Below are 25,247 nucleotides of genomic sequence, written 5' to 3'. Positions count from 1 at the left end.
ACATGAGTGATTGTTCATACATTTCAGTGTTGCTCACAGGGTTTACATGGTCGCTCACATGCTTATTTTCTTTGTGTTATATACAGAAATGCAATGCTAATACTAGAGCTTAAAAATAGTTGTTTAAAAAAAATTGTTGCTCACATGAAAAACAATTTGCACACACCTAGTCACTACTTGGAGGTAATATTGATTTTACTTGGTGTCAATTTAAAGTTTCGCTTGAATTAGTTGCTGAAATGGCACAGCAGACTTTTGCTGATGGGTAGAAGGAAATGGTGATTTTCCTAAAGAAAAGGTACTGAGTCAGGGACAGCAGCAGCTTTCACCTTGCACTCCAGCTGCAGTGTAGAAAAGGAAGCAATTTGCCACAGTTAAAAAAGATTCCAGGTCAGGACCCAACATGACTAGATAGAAAAACAGCACTGAGTGGGAGCCATTTGGCAGTATAGGAGTATTGAGTGATAACATGAGGATGATGGTAGGAGAGGAGACACAAAGTCAACCTTTTTAGCCCCCCATTTAGAAAATGTAACCCCCTAAATTTTGCATTCTCCCAGGACAAGCAGGATGGTAGTCCTCACAGATGGGTGCGGGATCCGTTGGGCAGCTTCATATATATGAAGGAAAAGACGGGTGTTATTAACAATCAATCGGTTTTTAATAAAACCTGATTGATCTGGATGGATCAAAGTGCTCATAACATTGGAGAGTCTAGTGGCCAGGATTTTGGTAAAGATTTTATAGTCTGTATTCAAAAGGGAAATCAGTCGATAGTTACCTATATTCGTATCATCACGACCTGTCTTTGGAAGTACTACCACGCATGCCTCAGTAAAGACTGAGGAAGATGTAGGTTGAGAGGGAACATTAGCAAACTCATATAAATGCGGCATAAGGTCCTTCTTGAAAGCTTGATAGAAGTCTGTGAGTCCATCTGGCCCAGACACCTTGCCTTTAGATAGAGCAGCAATAGCGGAGCCTATTTCTTCAAGTAAGATTGGTTTGTCCAGGTTCATAGACTGATCAGGCGACAGAGAGGGGATGTGTAAGAGTTGAAAAAAATTGTTGAATGGCTGACTGATTTGATGTAGTATCCGATTGGTACAATGTTGCATAAAAATCTCTGAAAACTTGTAGTATATCATCGTCCTTGGTGAGTATTTGATTTGAAGAGGAAAGTATTTTGACTATAAGTTTTTTCTCAGCCCTTTTTTGAGATAGGCTAGGAGATGACCGCATTTGTTGTTCTCTGCATAATAATGAGCCTTAAACTGGAAAATATTAAGTTTAACACTGGAGCTCAACTTTACATATACTGAAATTTGGCCTTAACGAAGGCGGCTAAGGAGGATGTTGTAGGAGATCCAATGTGTGCTCGTTTGAGAGTAGCCACTTCAGTTTGGAGAGCATCTAAAGAAGCTTTTTGAGCTTTCCTCTGATGAATAGAATAACTGATGATATCACCACGTATTGTAGCTTTAAAAGCCGCCCATAGAGATGAAGCCACTATCTCAGGATCGTTGTTAAACTTAAAATAGTCTGAAATTTTGATATGGAGCATCTTGGTGAATTTCGGATCAGTCAGTAAAGTGGGATTGAAGTGCCACTGACGATCTGTGCGATAGAAAATTGCAAGCTGCATTGCAGTAGCACTGCTGCATGATCTGAGACTAGTATGTTCTGAAACAACTAAACGAACATCTTGACGACCACAAAATACTATTTCCCACACAACACGGTTTTAGGAAAAACCTCAGTACAGAAACCCTTCTACTCAATCTTTCTGACACCTTACTAAGAGGCTTCGATAACAAACTAGATCACCTTCTGATCCTCCTCGATCTGTCAGCAGCCTTTGACACAGTGGACCACAAAAGGCTTATTTCTAGCCTGGAATTCATCGGGCTTGCTGGAAAAACCCTTAACTGGTTTACCTCTTTCCTTAAAAACATGTTTTTCAAAGTCTCCTACAACAGCATTTCATCTGAGGCCATCCCTCTGGAAACAGGAGTTCCTCAAGGATCGGCTTTATCGCCCATTCTCTTTAATATCTACCTTCTACCTTTATGCCAACTCCTATCAAGCCTTAACATCATTTTCTACATGTATGCTGATGACATACAACTTCTCATTCCTATAAATTCGTCCTTAGAAGACGCAATGTCAAAAGCAGCCTCACACCTTGATGCAATACGAAAGCTACTAAACAACCTAAAACTATGCTTAAATATGAGCAAAACAGAATGTATTCTAATTGCAAGAAAAAACTCTGGTACAACATCCACTCCACTCTTCCAATTTGACAACATTCGAATTCAACTTAAAGACAACGTTAAAGACCTTGGTATTTGGCTAGATAATGAGCTAAATTACAAAAAACGCATCACAACAAGAACAAGAGAAGGCTTCCACAAAATTCAAATACTCAAACACCTAAAACCGCTGCTCCACCCCCAGGATTTCAGAACCGTTCTTCAAGCCCTCATCTTCTCCAGTTTGGACTACTGCAACTCCCTTCTAATAGGCCTTCCTAAATCAACCTTAAGACCACTGCAGTTACTCCAAAATGCAGCTGCCAGAGTCCTGACTGGTAAAAGAAAATCCGACCACATATCCCCAGTTCTCTACAACTTACAATGGCTACCGATTGAAAAAAGAATAGAGTACAAAATCCTCACAATCCTACACAAGACAATTCATAAAGCAGACTACACTGCCCTGGACAATATTATACATTTACATAAATCATCACGTACAACAAGGTCAACATATAAAATTCAGCTGGATGTTCCTTCACTACCACAAGCCAAACTATCCTCCACAAGAAATAGAGCCATCTCCATCGTCGGCCCAAAATTATGGAACTCGCTACCTCATCACCTCAATTCGCAAGAAAACTTTAAATCTTTTAAAAAAGATCTTAAAGCTTGGTATTGAATATGGAGGCAATGAAGACACATCAGGCAGGTTTCATGGCAGGCAGGAAAAGAGGGGCCGAGCACTCCCAAGGGTGCTCTTTTTATTGTACATTCATACAAAGGCGGATGATGTGTCATCACATGATTGGCTCCTTTCCACATAGCAACAGACGTGACTCTACACTATTGGCTTGGCTCAGGGGGTGTGTACGGATCATTTCATTGGCTGCTGAATTCTATACCTCCTATCTTTGTCCTGCCCCTGACTAGGGGCAACTAGCTTTTCTTTCAGGCAATCAGGGTTAATTATAAGCTAGAGAAATACATTACAGTCAGGTATCCTCTCCTAGGCAGAGAGGCTTAAGCACAAGTAATGCTTTATTCAGCGCATAGGTCAGGGAGAAGGGAAGTTAGTGTTTAAACCCCGAAATGGCCTGCTGGCAAAGCTCACAATCCCCACATGGGTACAATGGTACAGCATGCATCAGTAGTTCTCCACAGCATGGGTTGGCATGTGTGTGCAGATCCAACAGTCTGTTCGATTCAACAGGTGTGAAAAGTTCTGTGCATCGAGGATGTACATGTTGTTCTGTCAGAGTCCTTGTTCTGAAATCGCCATAGCTGGAGAAATAAGGCAAAGGAGGAGGGTGCAGAACACAATTGTTAATGAGTTGGCATTCAGGCAAGAAAAGGTGGCTAATAAATTCTCTGGAGTTTTCTCAAGGCCTTGCTGTTCTAAGAGTTGTGCAGATTGGTTGGATAGGGCCTTGATCTGTCTCCAGGTCATGTGGTGCTGCTTTTTGCGAGGAGTCCGGTCTCTGTCCTTCTGAGGACTGTGGAGGCTCAGGGAGAAGTTGGTGATCGGGTCCTGTAGACCTGGACACCTTTCCATCTCTCCACGGCTTGATACCTGTGGAAGCAAGCAGAGAAACATATTCTCGTTCCCCATTTTAAGGGAACGGGACCGTACCAGACATTAAATATTCTATACAATACTGATGGCTGTGGGTGACTAACCCTAGTCCCATAATGATTATCCATGGCTGTGGTCTTAAATTTGATATGTTTAGATGATTTAATGTGAACAATACTTTGTTCAGCCAATCCTGTTTAGTGGGAAGTCCAGGGGCATTCATTCCCTCCTTTTTGTTTTTGTTTTGTCAAGAGCTCTTAAGGGTATGGTTGGCTCTCTCCACAATGGCTTGCCCTGTGGTGTTGTAGGGGATGCCAAATAAGTATTTAATGTTCAATTATTGACAAAATTCATGCAAAGGAATGGCTGCAGTAAGTAGAGCCATTTTTCAGAACAGAGGGTAGTCCCATTATCAAGAAAGTTTTTATGCAGTAATCAATTTTCATTCAGTAAAATAGCATACATGTAAATTAATCGTTTAAAGGAAAAGTCATTTGCAGTAAGCTGAATCACAAATGACAAGTATATTAGACATTACATTAAACATATGTTAGACAAGACTGACACATTCATTTTCATTCTGCAAATATTCATTCACACAAAACTGACACATATTCATCCATCCTGCAAATATTCATTCATAGTCTTCTTGGCATCAAGACAGACAACAGATAACACATAATTTGAGATAAAAATCTTATCAAAAAGGTATCAAAAACAAAATTAGATCAAGGATCAAAAGTCAAAAGGTGTTAGAAAAATGTTTGAAAAATGTTAAAATAAGCTGCAAAGTGTTCATCTTCACATCTCCTCATGGCAGGAAGGCTGTCAATCTGGAAAATATTAAAAACTGGCATACAGCAAAAAATTTACTAAGGTAAGGATTAAAGTGAAATTCTTACTTTCTTAACCTTGGATAAATCAATTCTATTATTCAATTTAATAAAATCAATTTGGATTTGCAAGAAAAGGCTTGGGAGGGATTGCTTTATATGTAGCAACCTCTGTCAGTAAAAATTTTAAGGTTCAGAATTCTGTAAAAATTTGTGAAAAAGAAAATAAAACTGAAGTTTCCTTAAGTCAGGAGGACTGTAGGCCTGAAAAATAAAAACTAGTATACAACAGAATTATTAAAATAATAATATAATATAACTTGTAGAATAGCATAGCGCCTCCTAGTGGAGACACCATCATTACTTTATAGATTGCAACTATTGTTCCAGGTTGCAATCAATAATACTCTGAGCTTAAATTCAATGTGGAATATCAGAATACAATTTCTTCATATAATTATTAGAATAGGAAATTAAACACACTGTTCAGTAATTTCAGTTCAGTATTAAAGAAGTTTGAAAGTATTAAAAAGATTAACAACAGATGAAGGGCTAGTGTAGGAAAGCATTGAAGGTTGAGGGAAAAGATTTGGATCAGCAGGAGATCTGATCTGTCTCGTGCCCCCCTTTGAAAGCTGCAAGCACAGTTTTAAAGAAATGTATCAAGAAATGTATCAGAGTTATAAACTAGTGAGAGAAACTGCAGTACTAAGTCCAGTTTTTTCTTTTCAAAAGTTCTTCCCCCCCCCCCCCCCCCCCACCCATGAGTAGCAATCAAGAGTTAGTAAGAGGGGGAGGAACAGGGTTTCTCAAAAGAAAAGAAACAGAGCAGAGAACTCCACCCAACGAATTAATCCTTCAGTCAATAGGAACTGAAAGACAGTATTGTTTAACAATTTAGATAACAATCAGAGACAATGACTGGCAAGGACTTGCTGATCTCTTGCAAACAGATTCTGTCTTTCTCCTATAGGGAAAATTACAATAAAAATACAAGTTCTGTGCGCTGGCAATTCAAGCTATAAACTTAAATCTCAGAGAAATGGAGTCATTTTAAATGTGAGCCAAATTAACTTTGCAAAAGGGAAATTTTCACATGAAATTTACACAGTAATTGGTCAAGTTTCAGTACAGTTATAACATAAGGTTCTGCATACACTTTGTGTGGGGGAAATACTCTCAAAGTATGCAGATTTTTTGTAACTGAATATCAAAGACCAAAAGAAATATTTTTTTCCAAGTCTGCTGTGTCTGCTCCAGCACTAGGTGTAGTCTGGTTTGTAACAGGTCATTGTACTGTCTCATTAAATCATTTTTTTCATATTGATATTTTCTTTGCTTGTAACGCAGGAGTGCAGCTGCCTGGCCCAAGGTCTTATACGCTGATTTCTTTGAAGACCTGGGGGCATAGCCACTGCCCATGGCACTCCGGGCGGCACTCAACTCTATTGCTGCCACACCTAGTTCTTTGTTCCTTTCTGTAATGGGAGAGGCTTGAATCCCTTCCAATAATTCCTCCTTTATGAGATTTTCATTCACTTGCTCTAGGTGGTTACCGGGAGCAGCGGTTTGAGATGGTAATTTACCTGGACAAATTGGTGATGCAGAATCAATGACTGTCTCAGGCAATGGCAACTGGGGGTAAGGTGGAGGGAGGCTAGCTTTTCTGATTTCAGCGTCCCCAGTCTCCAGGGGCCTTCTCTCTGAGGTGGACGTAGAGGAAGCCACAGGAGCCATGGTAGGGGACGGTGCCTTGTGAGTGTGTGTCCCCAGATGTTCTATTTCATATTCTGTCCCCCCTAGTTCATTGGTCTTTTCTGTGATGGGAAAGGCTTGCAGTCCTAATAATTCTTTTCCTGTTAGGTTTTCTTTTTGCTGTTGCTGGGGAAATTCTGTGCACAGGCCAAGTTGTGGCTTAATTGTGCTCAAGGGTTGTTTTTCTATAGAAGGCGGAGAAGTGTGAATGGGCTTGGGTGTGGGTATGGAGAGACACAAAGAATTTGCTGTCTCTGAGGGAGTTTGTGAATAAGATGGGGGAAGGGTATTCTGATTGAGTCTACCTGCTTCTAAAAGCACATGGTTTGGAAATGCTGTCTTGAAACTTTTTTTTTCTATGTATTCTATGGCCTCTGTACATTTTTGCTAGATTAATAATTGCTTTATGGGGGCCCTTGGGGCCATATGAAGACTATTGCCTATTAAAATCCAGTCCTGGATATTCAGAGTTCCCGCCTCTGAGTACCAGGGGCAACGGCAAGCTATTTCACTTATTAATTTTTCTAAGTCCCCCAGGCTGATTTGTGCTTTTTGTCTTCTGGTGATGAAATAAAGATTCTTGATGATTTTCTGCAGCTCTCTGGCATGTAGCCTTTGCTGTACAGACAAATCACTTCCCATGCTCACGAATGTGGGGAACAAACTTGCTGACAAATACTTAAAAAATACTAAAAAGTACTTTAAAAATACTTACGATTGCAAATCTGCTGTACGGTGCGCACCTAAGCTATGACCAGCCGAAATAAGCATGGAGTATATCACGTGCGGGATCACCAGATGTTGAATATGGAGGCAATGAAGACGCATCAGGCAGGCAGGAAAAGAGGGGCCGAGCACTCCCAAGGGTGCTCTTTTTATTGTACATTCATACAAAGGCGGATGATGTGTCATCACATGATTGGCTCCTTTCCACATAGCAACAGACGTGACTCTACACTATTGGCTTGGCTCAGGGGGTGTGTACGGATCATTTCATTGGCTGCTGAATTCTATACCTCCTGTCTTTGTCCTGCCCCTGACTAGGGGCAACTAGCTTTTCTTTCAGGCAATCAGGGTTAATTATAAGCTAGAGAAATACATTACAGTCAGGTATCCTCTCCTAGGCAGAGAGGCTTAAGCACAAGTAATGCTTTATTCAGCGCATAGGTCAGGGAGAAGGGAAGTTAGTGTTTAAACCCCGAAATGGCCTGCTGGCAAAGCTCACAATCCCCACACTTGGCTACTCACACAGTCTTGCAATGACTGCTCACCCAATGACAGCAGAGCATAAATCTTTGATCACATCCACTGCGCGATCCATTTTATGCTAGCAATCCCCCTTCTTCGACAACCGCCCCGACTCACGGAAACCTTTCTCATTTTTGTTATGGTATCAACCGTCCCCCTACAAGATTTGTATAAAGTCATTTATCTAATGTATATTGTATTCATTGTCTACTATTAAGTTATTGTTCTGATTCAATTTCTATTATACTGTTATGGATTTAAATGTAACTGGTTTGTTATAATGTAAACCGGAGTGAAGGCAATGTCTGCTATACCTCGGTATATAAACGAATGCTAAATAAAATAAAAAAAATAAAAATAGAGGCTGTACTGATTCTGGAAACCAATTGATTCGAGGTCAAAAATAGTCAATGCGTGAGTAAGATGAATGAGGAAAGGAGTAGAAAGTATAGTCTCTTTCCGTGGGGCTGAGTAAACGCCAGGGATCTGACAGCCCAAAGGTGTTCATGAGATGTTGAAGCATCTTGCAAGATTTAGAGAGAGAGGGCCGAATAACGGATTTCTTGACAATATAAGGAATCCATGGCTAAGAGGTGTGCAAAAACATTCTGAAAAAATGATGGGTCATCTGCAGTTGGAGCGTAAATGTTAAGAATGGTGAATAATTCTTTGTGAACAGTAACTTGGATAAGATTCCATCTCCCATCAATTTCCGCAGCTTGGTGTGTAACCGTGGCTGCTAGCCTTTTATGGAGCAGAATGGCGGTGCCTCTTTTCTTATGAATTGCTGGACTAAAATACACCTGGCCAACCCATTGTTGCTTAAGATTAAGTGCTTCTGATGTTGACAGGTGTGTCTCTTGGAGTAGAGCAATATCTGCATGTAAAGATTGTAGATATGTCAATCTTTTTTCTTTTGATTTTGTGCGTGAAGCCATTGACATTCAGAGAAACGAGGTTAAATGATAGATTAGACGCCATAAGTATGACAAACAGTTCAGTGATTGCCAATGGTTGATAATAAGCATTCTGTATGCATCCATTTCTCAGTGATACAGAGGTATGAGATAAGGGTTCTGCTTGTAAGGAAGATCAAAACATTTACAAAAAAACAGAGCGATAAGCGTGAAAAGAACATAAAAGAAGAAAAATTAAAATCTGAGTAAAGGAAAAAGGAAAAAAAAACATGGTGATGTTGAAACCTTGCAATGCCAAAGGCAATGCGGAATAGAGGGAAAAAATAGGCAAATAAAGAACCTCTAGGCAGACCATGGGCAGCCCGAGATCGCCACTCCGCTCCTAAGTCGGGTCGCTTAAATATATATAGTGAAAGGGGAAAAGACCAAATCATATTGTGGTGCATTAACCTTCATCAAATTATAAAAAGAGAATTCCTTCATTCTCTGTGAAGAGTCGCCATGATGTCGTCTCAGGGACCATAAAAATGGCATAACTGAAGAAAATAATGCAAAGGGTTAAAGGGTTGGTATTCGCTTCCAGTAAACAGTCCCGTGCAGGTAGCAGACTTGCAGTTCTAAAAGAGGCAAAAGAAAGTAATTAATGTCTGCATTCAGGTAATCATAGATGAGTCATGTTCAAGCGAAAGCAGAAACTCGTCAAGGTCCTTTGGATGATGAAATAATTTCATCTGGTTGTGGCATGTGACCCGCATTTGTGCAGGGTATAGCAGCCCGTATTTCACACCCAATTTCTGCCAACGGGGCCTAAGCGCCAGAAAGGCCTTGCGCTTATCGGCCGTGGATTTTTCCAGGTCAGGTACGAATAGAATAGACCTTGAAATTGTAGGGGTGCTTTGGTTCTGGCTGCTGCAAAGATCGCCAACATTTGAGGGTATTGTAGTACTTTAAAGATAATTGGCCGAGGATATTTTGAGATCCGTAGAGGCCTCGAAGGGATCCTGTGCACCCGTTGCAACTCGAAGGGTCTCTCAAATTCCAATTGTAGGCTTGCAGGGATCATTTGAAGCAGAAACACGATTATGTCCGTGCCTTCCGGAATACCCAAGATTCTAATATTATTCCATCTGTTTCGGTTTGAAAGATCTTCGATATCCTGTTGTAATTTTTCCATGTCTTTAGAGAGGCGTGGGATGTGCGCAGTAACCAGAAGCAATGACGAAACCTGAGTTTCAACATCATCAAGCCTGGTTTGAAAAACTTCCATCCGCGCGGACATGGTTTGTAAGTTGCTGCAAATAGCGGTTGTAGCATCAGTGTTAACCTGAATTAATTCTTTGAGCTGTTTAAGTTCGGTAAAGACCAAATCAGCTGACGCCATTACCTTAGGCGGTGGGGCCTTATTGGGCGAAGGGGGATCTTGCTTAGCCCTTTTAGATCCTGAGGCCACCGCAAAGGCCACCTCAATTTTTCCCGATTTGGTGGTAGCCATACGATAGCCACTTGAAAATGGCAAAACGGTAGCGAATTCGTCTCTGTAGTCGCTGTTTCCCCAAATTTAGGAGAGAGAGGATGGACGGAGCTTCAAGTTCAGGCAGCCATCTTGGTCGCTGCTCGAGAGCGCCCCCAACGTTTTGTTACTTTTGATCAGAAAAAGTTGGGGATCGCAGTTGCCAAGTAAACGCTCTTGAATTGTCTTACAGAGTGCATCTCCTTTTTTTTTGCCCAGTTGGGACTGCATCTTGGGGCTCATGTCAAGCCTCATTCTGTTTGAGCCGTGGCAGCGTAAGTGGCCCACTTGTGAGTAGTCCCCATGGAGGAAATCTGCAGGGCTGTGACATGGTGTTCCATCCATTTATTCACATTGTATTACTGTCTGGATAGGGATGGCCAATCTGTCCTGTGGAACATAACTCTGTTCCCACTGAGGGCCAGTTTTTTTCTGTTCAGGCTGCTCCCCCCCCCCCCCCCCCCCCCCGAATTATCAATAAAACTAGTTGTTGTGCCCATTGGCACTTATTTTGGTGTTTTGTTTGTCCCCTTTTATATGTGGGGTCAACATGTAGGAAGGGATTCACCTATGTGTGAGGATTGCCATCCTCCTTGTCCTCTGTGAAAGCAGAGTTGCTTTACCTATAACAGGTATTCTCCAAGGACAGCAGGATGTCGGTCCTCACGAAACCTGCCCGCCACCCTGCGGAGTTGGGTTTCCACTACATGGGTTTTCTCATTATTTTATGTATTACTCTTAATTTTATGAAATAAGACTGAAGGGACCCTGTGTGGATGTGTGGAATATTGCATGCGTGAGCATGCTCACCGAGCTTCAGTCAAAGTCCTAGAAACTTTGACATAAGTTTTCTGTGCCGGGCTCCATCTAATGATGTCACCCATGTGTGAAGACTGACATTCTGCTGTCTTTGGAGAACACCTGTTACAGAGAAGCAACTCTGCTTTGTTTTCTAATAGTACTAGGACTAGGGGACACTCCATGAAGCTAATAAGTAGCACGTCTAAAATTAATTTGGAGAAAGTATCTTTTCACTAAGTGGACAATTAAACTGTGGAATATTTTGCCATAGGACATGGTGAAAGCAGTTAGTGTAGCTGGGTTTAAAAAGGGCTTGAACAATCTCCTGGAGGAAAAATCCATGAACCATTATTAGCATTGTAGAGTGGGAAAGCCACTGCTTATCCCTTTTTATCATCAAGAAGGATTGGATCTATTCTTGTTATCCTGACATGTCCTTGTGACCTGGATTGGCCACTTTCAGACAGGATGCTGGGCTTGATGGATCTTTGGTTTGAGCCAGTATGATATTTTTTTAGGTTTCTTATGAGTTGATGGCAGTTCTCCTTTAAGGACAATCCAACTATATATTCAGAAAGGTAATGTTCAAACATTTACCCCACTTGTGAGGCAAAAAGTTTAACTATGCAATGACATGATACTCTCTTCTGGTGTCATGACCTACAACCTTGAATGTCGACTATGACAACTAAGATATCAGATGTGGGACTTCAGATAGGGCTTTAGGGGACAATGAGTAAATCAATCATTCATATTCAGTGCCTTATAAAAGTTTCACACCCTTGCACATTTTTTCCATTCTTTTGTCTAAAAATATAAATCAAAATGCATTAAAGTAGGAGTTTGTTTCACTCATCTGTACAGCATATGCTACACATTGCAAAAATAATAAAAACAAAAAGTCTTGATTGCATAAGTCTTTGAATGTTCCAGGATGAAGTATCAAACTGTTTCTGCAGTATGACGTGAATTTGAAGCAAAGATTAAACAAGGAGCTGCTGATTTGAACTACAGGATAATGTTATTCAAAAGGTACAGATTGCGGGAAGGCTATAAGAAAATTTCATTGTATTTGAATATCCTTTGGTATATTGTCAGTTCCATCATTGTAAAGTGGAAAAAGTTTGGCACCATCAAAACACTATTGTGATTAGGCCATCCCTTTAAACTCAGTGGCCTTGAGTTTGGAGGGATGCGGAAGGTCACTGTGATACCTAAGATTATTTTAGAAGAGCCACAGAAGTCTGTCTAAGATTGGGGGAAGATGCTACCTTTCAACAATTTCAAGATAACTCCACAAACCTCATCTGATTCCAAGAAGAATGAGCAAAAACTGCACCATCTTGCTGTGCAAACTTGGTAGATGTTTATCTAAAGGCGTCATGGCTATTATTGCTTCAAAAGGGGCTTCCACTAAATATTGCATCAAGGGGTATAAAGGTTTATGTAATCAAGGCTACTTCTTAAATTAATTACTTCTGCAATTTTTCTATAATTCTTTTATGAAAAAAAGTGCAGAGTATGTCAGTCTCCCACTGTAATGCATTTTGACTTGTACTTTTTAGACAATAAAGTGAAAAATATACAAGTGTGAGGACTTTTGCATGTCTCAAAATAGATCTTTAACATATGAATTAATTTACTGAATGAAGGCAACAGTTGGGGAAAAAAGCTCTTAGCCAAAAATTAGACTGCAAAGAAATTGTAGTATTTGTTTGAGAAGTTAATATCCTCAGGAAGTTTAGCTAGCTGTTTGTTTGATAACAAGGCCAGCAGTCCTCCTTATTGTGGATTGTATTTCTTATTCTCATTATGCCCATCAGGTTTGTACTTGGGGGAGCTTATCTAAGCTGATGCTATGCAAGCTATGACAGCATTTGTCAACCTTAGTTTTGCCTCTATTAAGGAAATGTATCCACACATTCACCAGCATTGTTTAAACATTGTTTCTTATTGGATTTCCAGGTTTGCAATTCAGGAATTATCAAGGTAATGCCCAGTCTTACCCCACAAATTTATTTATATGTTAGCAAAATAAAGCACAAGGATTGTTTTCCATATCCTGTTTTGTTGTACCTTTGTTGGTGCTGTGCTTTGCAGACAATTCTTAATTGTTAATTCTGTCTGCTATGTTATTTAACATGCTTCTAAGAGAACAAGCAGGGTGGTTGTCCTCACACATGGTGACATCATCGGATGGAGCCCTGGTCCGGAACTTTGATCTCAAAGATTCTAGAACTTTAAAGCATGCCCTACTGAGCTGTAGCCATCACCTTGCCCCCAGGAAGAGTCCCCCAGTCTTTTTTTTTTTCCGCGAGCCGTGTGTTTCACGGTATTCAGCTTTGCTCTCTTCTCGCAGTTTTTGTAAGTGATTTTTCTAGAGCTGCAGCTGTATTTTTCTTTTCCCTTACAGGAATTTTATTTTCATTTCCTTTTTCCCTCTTCTTTCCACTGTCAGCCGCATGACAGACCTTAGATGTGCAGTCTGGCAGAGTCTATTACTGCACCTGCAGTTTAATATCTGTGTTCTCTCCTTGCTTTGTCTGTTTTTGTACCTTTGTCAGGTGCTGGCAGGATTGACTTAATGTAGTCCATGGTTGAACCATGTAGGCCGCTGAGCCTGGGGACTCGCCTGAGTTTGACTCGGGCAGGAATTCCAGGTCATTTCACCAATCGATCAGCATCGATGGAGGTTCAGACATTGAAGAGATTGAGGACCACACCATTTCTGTGGGGGGGAGAGCTCATCCTCCCCACATTCAGAACAATTAGTCTCCATGGGCAGGAGTGTTGGATGACGTAGCCTCCCCTCCTGCTTGCCTGTGATGGCAGTTCAGTCTCATTGAGAGAGAGAGTGAGCAGGAGCCTGGGCAAGCAACTTGGTGCCGCACCTTTGGTACCATGCCTAGAAATGGTTGCCTGTGCACATCTGTAACCAGAGCACCATTGTTTTAATGACTCAATGTCAGGATCACTTCAAGGACCAGGACTGCCATTGAGCACCATGGTCACCCTGGACGCCGTTGAGGTGCCAGGGCACCCTCAATACCATTGAGGTGCATGACTGCCCTCAATGCCATAAGGGCCTTATGTTCCAAAGGCATCATCTCATTGCACTGGAGTCATCGAGCCCCTTGGGCCTCAATGTGACAGAGCAGCATCCTCAACCTCTAGTATCGGGGACCAGGACAGCCATCGAGCGCCATGGTCTCTCTCAATGCCTTCGATTCCCCTGGAGCCATCGATGCCCCTGGGGCCTTCAGTAGCATCGAGGTGCGTGCATGGCCACCCTCAGTGCCGTCGAAGTACATGGCTTTGAATCTGTGGCTGCCTTCAATGTCATTGAGATGCATGCCCTCGATGCCTTGGACACCCTCGAGGCCATCGTGGTAAGGAGCTAACTCTTTACCATCAACACCCTCCATGCCATCAATGTGCAGGACCATCATGGAGGCCATCAGGTGTGTTGACCACCAATGCCATTCATTCCCGCTGTCAACGAGGTCGAGCACCATTAGCGAGGCACTGAGCTCACCGTTGAGCGCCCTGGTGCTTCTCAAGGCCATTGACTGCCAGGGCTCTTGAGAGCCCTCGAGTGCCACTGAAGCCATCAGTAGGCAGGGGTTTTGGCCTTGGACGGATTGAGGTCACCATCCACTCAAGGCATCCCAGGACGCTGAGGCATCCAGGCACGGTGGTCCCGTGCCCTCCAGGCTCCTTGCAGTGTCCTGACAGGTAACTGAGGGGCATCCTGCTGTCCTATCACTGGCTTATGGCTATCGGTCACCAAGGATACCAACGATCTTGGGAGCCTGAGCTACTAGGATCGGGGGCATTGGAGGCCCCACCTGGATTTGTGCACCTTCGTTGCTAATGAACTCCAGTGAAGCTATCGACAGCCATAGCAACTGGTGAGGGCGCCATTGAGCTTGCAGCATCAATGACCTCAGATGATAGGTGAGCCAAGGGAAACCGTCGATGATGCTGGCAGTCATCTGTTCCTTTGGGCACCAATGAGATGTTGGGGCTGTGTTGGGGCTGCAGAGCCTCTACCTGCAGGTGCCCCTGGCATCCTTGATTGCTGCCGGTCCATTGATGCATTTGGATACTGTGGTCTCTTATCGGTGCCACCAGGTTATCGATGTCTGCAGGTGCCTGTGGTGGGGATGGTGCTATATACCGTCAAACTAATCAAGACATGGTCAAGCGCCGACAAAGCCCTGGGTACAGCATTGGTGCCCTTGATGTGATCCATCGTTGGTGATCGCGAGAACACTATTGGACTTACAGGTGCCGTCATCACAGTGGGCAGCTGGGGACGTGGTTGGATGCTGCAGGACACTACTGCAGATCTCCATGGGCACAGCCGGTCACCATGGACTTTGCTGCTGCCATTCCATGAGGGAAATACTGGTGAGCCATTCCTGACACAACTTCAAGGGCTTTGTCCAGCCTCTTGGAGGGGGCAACACCATAGAACGCCACCCACCACCATGCCATAACCAGAGCCTAGTGGTACAGTGGATGCTGTCATCACAATGTTCCTTTTCACTCCACGGGGAGCATGGTTGGGGCCTAAAAGCTCAATGGTCGCAGTTCCTGCACTCCCTAAACCACAAGGTCCAGCTCACCAAACCAATGAAAGCAGACATTCATTGGTGGCTCTCTCCCAACAACCTATCCTCAGGAGCGCCCTTCAGATTGCCACCTCATCTCAACGATTTAAAAACTCAAGGACTTTGGTCTCTTCAGGAATCCATGTACCAAATCAATCTCCTAGAGCTACGGGCAATCTGGAGAGCACTTCAAACTTTCTCTTCTCAAGTCCACGGAAAACATCTAATGGTGTACACCGACAACCAAGTCGCCATGTTTTACATAAAGAAGGAGGGTCCGGTTCATGGACACTGTGTCGAGAAGCAATTCGCGTACTCCAATGGGTGAATATGGCCCAGGTATCCCTCCAGGCCACTTATCTTCCGGGTCTGGACAACATAACAGCGGATCACCTAAGCAGGGTTTTTCACCCACACAAATGGACTTTAAATTAAGATATGACCCTCACCATTTTCCATCAGTGGGGCTTCCCAACAATCGACCTCTTTGCCACGGAAATCAACCATCAAACGCAAGTCTTTTGCTCCATCTACCCCAGCAAACTTCAACATGCCCTGGATGCCTTCCTCATCCCATGGACGACTGGCTTTACTGTATGCCTATCCTCCCATTCCACTAATATCAAGGACAATTCAGAAATGCATTCACGACATAGCGGACATGATCCTCATAGCTCCAGCATGGCCGAGACAACCATGGTTTATGCGTATCTCATGAGACTTTCCATACGTCCTCCAATACCACTGGAGAACCATCCGCAGCTTCTAACACAGGAAGGAGGCTCCCTCTTCCATCTAATGAATCACTCCCTCCATCTCACGGTGTGGAGATTGAAAGGCAAATATTAAACCACTTAGGCCTATCTTCGCAAGTAGAAGATATCCTCTTTGCATCCAGGAAGCCTTCAACCAGGTGTAACTATGCTGGCTAATGGCATCGCTATCAGATGTGGTATAAGCCACGGAATCTAGATCCCTTCTCAGCCACCGCCACACAGCTACTAGAGTATCTTCATTCACTTTACCAAGAGGGTTTGGCTACCATATCTGTTCAAGTGCATATCAGTGCTATTGCAGCTTTTCATCACTCTCACAATGACCTCCCAATCTGTAATCATCCCTTGATCTTCAGATTCATGAAAGGCATGCTCCGCCTCTGACCACCGGTGACAAAACCACCTGTGCCATGGGATCTGAACATTGTCTTGGAGCAGCTAATGCTACCCCCCTTTGAACCATTGGACACCAGTCACATTTCATACCTATCATGGAAAACAGTATTCCTGGTGGCCATCACATCAGCTAGGAGAGTATGTGAATTACAGGCCTTAGTTCACTACTCTCCTTATTTGGAATTCTATCACGACAAGGTTACCCTTCGTCCTCACCCCACCTTCCTACCAAAGGTGGTCTCCGCTTTCCATCTAAATCAAACCATCACTTTTCCCATTTTCATGCCAAAGCCTCATACCATTGACAGCAAAAAGCTTCTGCATTCACTGGACTGTAAACGGGCTCTGGCTTACTATAAACATACTCAATCTCACTATAAACAGACTCAATCTCACTATAAACAGACTGAATCTCCTATGAGACCTTCTCAGCTCTTCATTTCCTTTAATCCAAATGATCCTGGTCAACCCGTCTCTAAGAGAACCATCGCCAGTTGGTTATCATGTGCATTCTTTTTTGTTACAACAAACGATCAAACTTCACAAGAAGCCTCAGGTGCACCAAATACGCGCCACTGCAGCATCAGTTGCCCACGTGAACAAGGTTCCATTACTGGACATCTGCAAAGCGGCAATTTGGTCGTCCATCCATAACCTTCACATCACACTATTGTCTACAACAGCAAGCGACCTCTGATGCAGCGTTGGGCACAGCAGTCTTGTCGACTCTTCAAAACCAATGAGACTGTCTACTACCATAAGGGTTGCTGTCCTAAACTTAAAAAAAATAAAACCATGCCAAATGGACATAACCTGGGAACTTGGGACTCCCAGACAGCATGGCTAATTCAGCCCTGTATCGACAGGAAAAAGCAAGTTTGCTTACCGTAAACGGTGTTTCTGTAGATAGCAGGATGAATTAGCCATGCGATCCCTCCCTCCTCCCTAGACAGTCCCACAAAGGACATATATTTTTATTATCTTGCTTGGCTACAAAGAAACTGAGGAGAAGAGGGGAACGCGCGGGAAGATCACTGCGCAGTTGTACAGAGTGAAAGCTCTGTGACTCACTGAGAAAACTCCGCCTATTTCGGGTCTCGACGCTTCCCAGACAGCATGGCTAATTCATCCTGCTATCTACGGAAATACCATTTACGGTAAGCAAACTTGCTTTTCTCTGAAGATAGTCCTGCAACTTACCCTCCATTTCTTGTTCAATTCTGTTATTTTACATCACTTTCTGAAGAGCTGAAGGTGCTTGATGGCTTTAACACTACTTAATGGTATGTCAACGTTGTGACATTGCTAGATCCTGAGATAAGCTTCTTCTGACCAGGTATGTCTCAAGTTTGTTGACTCCATTAGAATGTTATCTTTGGAGGTTGGCAATTATAGATAAATAAATGTTATATGCTCACCTGTCTTTTTTCCTACCCTGCACTAAAGCTACCCTCTGATTATTTGTGGGAAAGCTGCCTTTAAAGGGGAACTGTCATTTTTTTTTTTTTAATGTATTTGTGCCTACCTCTTTCTCTTCCCAAAATATCTGTAGCATACTGATATCAATGCTTGTTTGATTATATAAAAATTGAATGCAGGTAGTTTTCAGTTTGTCAAACCATTATAGGTAGCTTAAAGATGATATGCTAACTATTTTTCATTTGACTGTCATTTTACTATGTGATTGACATATGTATATATGTGTGTATGTATGTGTAGTTTGTTTATAGAAATGTATGCTTTTCAATACAGTAGACAATGGAGGATTCCATGCTCTTCTTTGACCTTATGCCCATTCTTTCTCAATATATTAAGTAGCTAAACTCATGTTGGTAGCATAAACACTCTGTATAAGGGTGACTTATTTCTGTTTCAAATTTTGCAGTGACTCCTTGCTAAGCATCCAGGTGCCTCACTATGACTCTCAGGGTAATAGTCAAGCCTATGAAACCCAACACAACTTAAAACAATGTTTCCCTTGCAGATGTCACATTAATTTGATATACCCGACAAAGTTGTCTCCCCATTTCACCATACTGTTTTACGCTTATATCAATAAGTTGTGTATATCTTTGTTTCTTGATTCTAACTTGTAACTTGTCAGATGGTTCTGTGTACCCTTCCAATTTTATCTGCCTTTTATCTGCCTTGTAAATCTCAAATTAAATTAAACAGAGCATTCATTCAGAATTTCTTTGCATTCAAGTTATGGTCATTCTGACCTTATTAAAAATTAGGGCAGAGAATATGTAGATAATCAAACATCTGCCAAAGGACATTGTCAGTTATTGTACATTTCTGTGTTGTTGCCAGTTTTACCATGTGATTAGCAATGTACTAAAATCCAAATTTAAGACTACATATAAATAAAGGATATTTGCCTTTAAGACCTCCTTTTGTGTGTACTCAATACATTTTTGTTGTTTAACTGACTTCTACAGTACTAGCAATTAACTTTGCTATGAGTTAATGATTAAAACCACCAACTAATGTGCATAAAATAATTGTACTAAATTTCTTGTTAATTGAGACCATATTACAGAATTCTTAAAACAGTAAAAAACTATATTCATAGCATCCTTGTCTAAAGTAGTGTCAGAGCCATTGCTATAATTAACACTACATTATACTCTTTCTTGTAAAAATATATAGAGGATTAGGTGTTAACAAAGCCTAATGAGGATTTATTGTTAACTGTATTACACGGGAAAAGCTATTAGTCCTGTCTGGTAATGGACAAAAATGAATATGCTCAAATGCTAAGGCAATACATCAACTTTTATATTCCAAAAGTCCTATAACAGTTGGGGTATTCAACATTTTCTGAAGACCAGAAGGATTACTCAGCCACATAAGTGGATGTCATCTATCTCTCCTTTGGAGGACCAGCAGTTTTCCTGAAGCAGAGAGCATTTAGCCCTCGAAACGTCTGCAGCCTCGGAATTCAGTTTTGCTGACAGACCCGGTACTGTGCGATTCAGTGATCATGTTGATACGATATAGTGACCTACTAATGCCATCTGATATAAGCATTTAAACAATAAAAAGTAATTTACTTGGCATGCACATATATATATCCCAATATACAGGATTAAGTTTTATTTTTGCGCCAAAATATGTGTATATATTATTAAAATAGGAAAAGTACATGCATTTAATGCATTGATATACATTATTTCAGTCCATTGCATAAATTTGTACATATGTTTGCTTGCAGCCACATATGTGAATACATTTGTTAGAAAGTTATCTTCTCTGTGATTCGGGTTACATCACGGTGATGTCGTCATAAAGCTTTTATGGTGAGAACATGTTTATGCAATAAGACATTTAAAAGGAAAATATAATCTATCAGAGGGAATGCACCAGCATAATTGAAGGGAAATATATCCCATGGCAGAGGGAAATGTCTCCCAGGCAGACCAAAGAAACTTTCACAATGCTGAGTTTTGTGGCATCAGTACTTATAATTCAAAATCCCTTGCATTCAAAGTTCTTCTCCCCAGGTTTTCAGTAATTTAAGTGAATTCATTATTGACAATTAAGTGTATTACTTTGTCAAATTATTTTAAACCCAAGGGGTAGGTCATCAATTGAGAGATGACAATCCTTCGTTTTGATCTGTTCTTCCCCCCCTAACTTGTATGATTTCTATTATACTGCAAGTATGGAATGAAAGATAAATACAAGTTGTCCTTTTCACATTCACTCAGCTCCTGCACAACTAAAAATGTTTGAATGCATTTATTTCTTAAACTTTCAATTATATTTACAAAAAAATGAAAACATTTTAGAGGATAATCTTGCTTTCAAATTGGATGTCTTGCTGACTTAGGGGGGAATTTGTAACACAGGGTGTTATAACTGAAATATGCCTGCTGAACCGTCTTACTGCAACTGTTAAAAGTACTATAGATTTATAAAAAGCATTAATGTTCTTAATATATTTCTGTAAGATAAAATGGAAATGAAGTAGTTTTATCTTTAATTTCTTTTCACTCTTGTATTTTTAGTACTAAATATTAACCAACATGCAGTTTTAGTCCAGTAAATGTCTTAAATCAAACTCAAATACAGCAGCCATAAGCAGTGATCTGTGCAGAAAACCATGGAAAGGCAGGATAATCTTTGTGTATTGCCACTATACATCTGTGAAAATTAAATAGTAATTAAATCTGTCAGGTCTCTGTCAGTCTCTGTTAGATTGGTTCTTGCAGAAGATCTCACTCTGAAGAATAGTATGTTTAAGATTTTGACAGAGGGAACAGTATGATGATTGCACAGGGAACTCAAGTGATAACCCAACCTCAGTGATCATGGAAGGACAGAAAACTGTAAACACTTTAACAAAATAACTTTCTGCTCCTTCAGTTTGCATATATTTGCTGTAGTGCTAAGTCACAAACCAAGAAAGTTTGTGATTTATTGTTTGGGATTCATTGGCTGTTCCTGGATTATATAAAAAAAACATTCTTGTTTTTCTAACTTTGAGAGTCATCCTGTATGTAACAAGTTACTTTTTGAATTAACTTCATGTAAATGAAATTTCACTATTCTAAGTCATAATGAAACTGAGATTTTTAATATTAATTGGATGTCATCATCTTTTTGTAGATTTTTTGAAGAGACCTCTGGAGAGCTATGTGAAAAAGTTCAAAGTTCCAGTTAATGTGATCCGAATGGAGCAGCGTTCGGGATTAATCAGAGCCAGATTGAGGGGTGCTTCTTCTTCTAAAGGCCAAGTCATCACCTTTTTGGATGCTCATTGTGAATGTACAGTAGGGTGGCTAGAACCTCTGTTGGCACGGATCAAATTTGACAGGTAATTATGCATAGTCATTTAGAAGCTGACATTTGAAATTCAACCAGACTGCATGTGTGTTTTTGTTGTGTTTGTTTTTTTTTAAGCAAGGTTGTTTAGAGGAAATGTTAATTAAAAATAACACACACTGTCAGCTTAAATCTGAAATGTGCTTGCTTCTGTAAGAGCGTTTCATAATTTGAAATTCTAGGGCTTTCTTCATCTAAGCTCATTTACTTGGTACCTAGAGTGGTCTCTTTCTCTGTCATGTATACATTGAAACAGCTGTCAATATTAACCAGATTGATAGTTTTTCTTTTTTATGTTAAAATCAACAGGAAAAGAAATTGTCAAATCAGTAAGAATATCTCAGTATGGCATTGCTTTTAATTATTATGTTACAGTCCAGATGTATTCAACACATTAAGAAAGGTGGAAGAAAGGCACAAAGGCATGATTAAAAAGGGAGGTGAAAGAAGCTATTTTAGCCAAAAGATCTTCATTCAAAAATTGGAAGAATCATCCAACAGAAGAAAATAGAATACTGCATAAGCGTTGGCAAGTTAAATGTAAGGCATAGATAAGGCAGGCTAAGAGATAATTTGAAAAGAAGTTGGCAGTAGAGGCAAAAATTGACAGTAAAAACCTTTTTAAATATATCCGAAGCAGAAAGCCTGAGAGGGAGTCAGTTGGACTGTTAGATGATCGAGGGGATAAAGGGACACTGAGAGAAGATAAGGCCATCGCAGAAAGATTAAAAGATTTCTTTGCTTCGGTGTTTACTGAAGAGGATGTTGGGGAGATACTCGTACCGGAGAAGGTTTTTATGGGTAATGATTCAGATGGACTGAACCAAATCACGGTGAACCTAGAAGATGTGGTAGGCCTGATTGACAAAGTGAAAAGTAGTAAATCCCTTGGACTGGATGGTATACACCCCAGGGATCTGAAGGAACTCAAAAATGAAATTTGAGACCTATTAGTAAAAATTTGTAACCTATCATTAATGTAACCCCAATATTTACAAAGGACTCCGGGGACGATCTGGGAAGCTATAGACCACTTAGCCTGACTTCAGTGCCAGGAAAAAAGTAGTAAGTGTTCTAAATATCAAAATCACAGAACATATAGAAAGACATGGTTTAATGGAACAAAGTCAGCATGGCTTTACCCAAGGCAAGTCTTGCCTCACAAATCTGCTTCACTTTTTTGAAGGAGTTAATAAACATGTAGATAAAGGTGAACCAGTAGATGAGGTGTATTTGGATTTTCAGAAGGCGTTTGACAAAGTTCCTCATGAGAGGCTTCGAGGAAAAGTAAAAAGTCATGGGATAGGTGGTGATGTCCTTTCATGGATTACAAACTGGATAAAAGACAGGAAACAGAGCAAAATTAAATGGACAATTTTCTCAGTGGAAGGGAGTGGGCAGTGGAGTGCCTCAAGGATCTGTATTGGGACCTGTACTTTTCAATATATTTATAAATGATCTGGAAAGAAATACGATGAGTAAGGTAATCAAATTTTCAGATGATACAAAATTGTTCAGAGTAGTTAAATCACAAGCAGATTGTGATAAATTGCAGGAAGACCTTGTGAGACTGGAAAATTGGGCATCCAAATAGCAGATGAAATTTAATGTAGATAAGTGCAAGGTGATGCATATAGAGAAAAATAACCCATGCTATAATTACATAATGTTGGGTTCCATATTAGGAGCTACTACCCAAGAAAGAGATCTAGGCATCATAGTGGATGACACATTGAAATTGTCGGCTCAGTGTACTGCGGCAGTTAAAAAAAAACAAAAAACAGAACGTTGGGAATTATTAGAAAGGGAATGGTGAATAAAACAGAAAATGTCATAATGCCTCTGTATCGCTCCACAGTGAGACCGCACCTTGAGTACTGTGTACAATTCTGGTCGCCGCATCTCAAAAAAGATATAATTGCGATGGAGAAGGTACAGAGAAGGGCTACCAAAATGATAAGGGGAATGGAACAGCTCCCCTATGAGGAGAGACTAAAGAGGTTAGGACTTTTCAGCTTGGAGAAGAGACGGCTGAGGGGGGATATGATAGAGGTGTTTAAAATCATGAGAGGTCTAGAACGGGTAAATGTGAATCGATTATTTACTCTTTCGGATAATAGAAGGACCAGGGGGCATTCCATGAAGTTAGCATGTGGCACATTTAAAACTAATCAGAGAAAGTTCTTTTTCACTCAACGCACAATTACACTCTGGAATTTGTTGCCAGGGGATGTTGTTAGTTCAGTTATTGTAGCTGTTTTTCAAAAAGGATTGGATAAGGTCTTGGAAGAGAAGTCCATTACCTGCTATTAATTAAGTTGACTTAGAAAATAGCCACTGCTCTTACTAGCAACAGTAACATGGGTAGACTTAGTTTTTGGGACCTTGCCAGATTCCTATGGCTTGGATTGGCCACTGTTGGAAACAGGATGCTGAGCTTGATGGACCCTTGGTCTGCTCTCTAAGGAGCAAATAAACAAAAAATCAGTAAATCCTGTTAAGTAAAATTGCTCTCTTCTGTATACTTATCTGAAGAGAAAACTGTCATAGCAATGGAATATCGGACAAAATAAAGCAACCTTTGCAGTGTTACTTAATGTCAAAAGGTCCAAACAAAACGCTCTATCACAACAGAAAATGGCTGCTGATAAGGAAAGCTCCCATACCGTGATCATTAAGGATTTGTGTATGTAAGTAGCGATACTGATGGATAGATTATCTGGTGATAGTATCTTCCTAGATCGTTATGTTCAAATTGTATATAAGCCAAGGCAGAAGATAATGGGAAAAACCACTACAAGTCAAATTAGATAGAGAAATGTGGTGAGATGATGTCCATTCAAATGAAAGAAATCTATGTCTCTCTTTATGCAAAACAAATTTATTGTTACAGAATCTCCTTTTGCCAAATGTTAGATGAACTATAGAGTAGCACGTCCCTCAACATGTTTTGCCCGTAGGTTACATCGGGAGGGATGAGAAGCACCAAAGTTTATTAATTCAAAGAGAAATTTAGACTGCAGTCACAGGAGCTCTTAATAAAAAATTCTTGTGAATTCAGTAAAAATATATGAATACAAAAAATATTTTTTGCACTTGCCTGATTTGTGCTGATGAAAACATTAAAAACAGTATTGATGATCTTGGTCACCAATGCCACTGTTGTCAAAATGACAACCACCATCACTTTTTGTCAGCTGTTTTAGTGCAGGAACAGACTTGTGGTTAGAGCAGTGAGCTGCAAACCAGGGAATCCAGGGTTCAAATCTCACTGTTGCTCCTTATAACCTTGGGCAAGTCACTTTCCCCTCCATTACCTCAGATACATATTTACAGCCTGATTTACTAAGGCTTTTCTACCTTGCTGTGTCTATGGGAAAAATGCTTGGTAAATGAGGCCGTTAGATTGTAAGCACCCTGGGGATAAGGAAATACCTACTATAAATCCAGAAGGACTAAAATGATCAGAAAATGTCCGGATTTTATCCCTCCAATCCAGCTGTTGTCCATTCAGTCTGAAAACCTCCTCCTGCCCAGCGCCGGTGCCATCAACTAAATGAACATTGTCTCTACTGCCAAGACCTGTGCGGTACCTCTTGTATAGTTCCTGCCACTCACAGTTCAGACATTAGCTGTTTGAACTACAAAGGGCTCCATAGCCTGTGCGGTTCAAATAGCTGTTGTTTACCTGTGTGCCACAGAAGCATAAGAAGAAGTGCTGTCCTTGGCAG

The 25,247-nt window shown here is 40.9% G+C and overlaps 1 protein-coding gene across 1 annotated transcript in view; it reads left to right on the top strand.

Annotated features, from left to right (window-relative positions):
• The window catches only part of GALNT1 (polypeptide N-acetylgalactosaminyltransferase 1), a 487,294-nt gene that overhangs the window by 258,933 nt on the left and 203,114 nt on the right, over positions 1-25,247 (top strand). Inside the window, 1 exon segment of the mRNA XM_029589850.1 lies at positions 21,301-21,508. Within this exon segment, the coding sequence (XP_029445710.1) occupies positions 21,301-21,508 (208 nt within the window).

This window comes from Rhinatrema bivittatum, chromosome 2 (genome assembly GCF_901001135.1).
Source record: "Rhinatrema bivittatum chromosome 2, aRhiBiv1.1, whole genome shotgun sequence".
In the NCBI taxonomy this organism is placed as follows: Eukaryota; Metazoa; Chordata; class Amphibia; order Gymnophiona; family Rhinatrematidae; genus Rhinatrema; species Rhinatrema bivittatum.
Note: the sequence above shows the minus strand (reverse complement) of the source record. Positions and strands in the feature narration are given on the sequence as shown.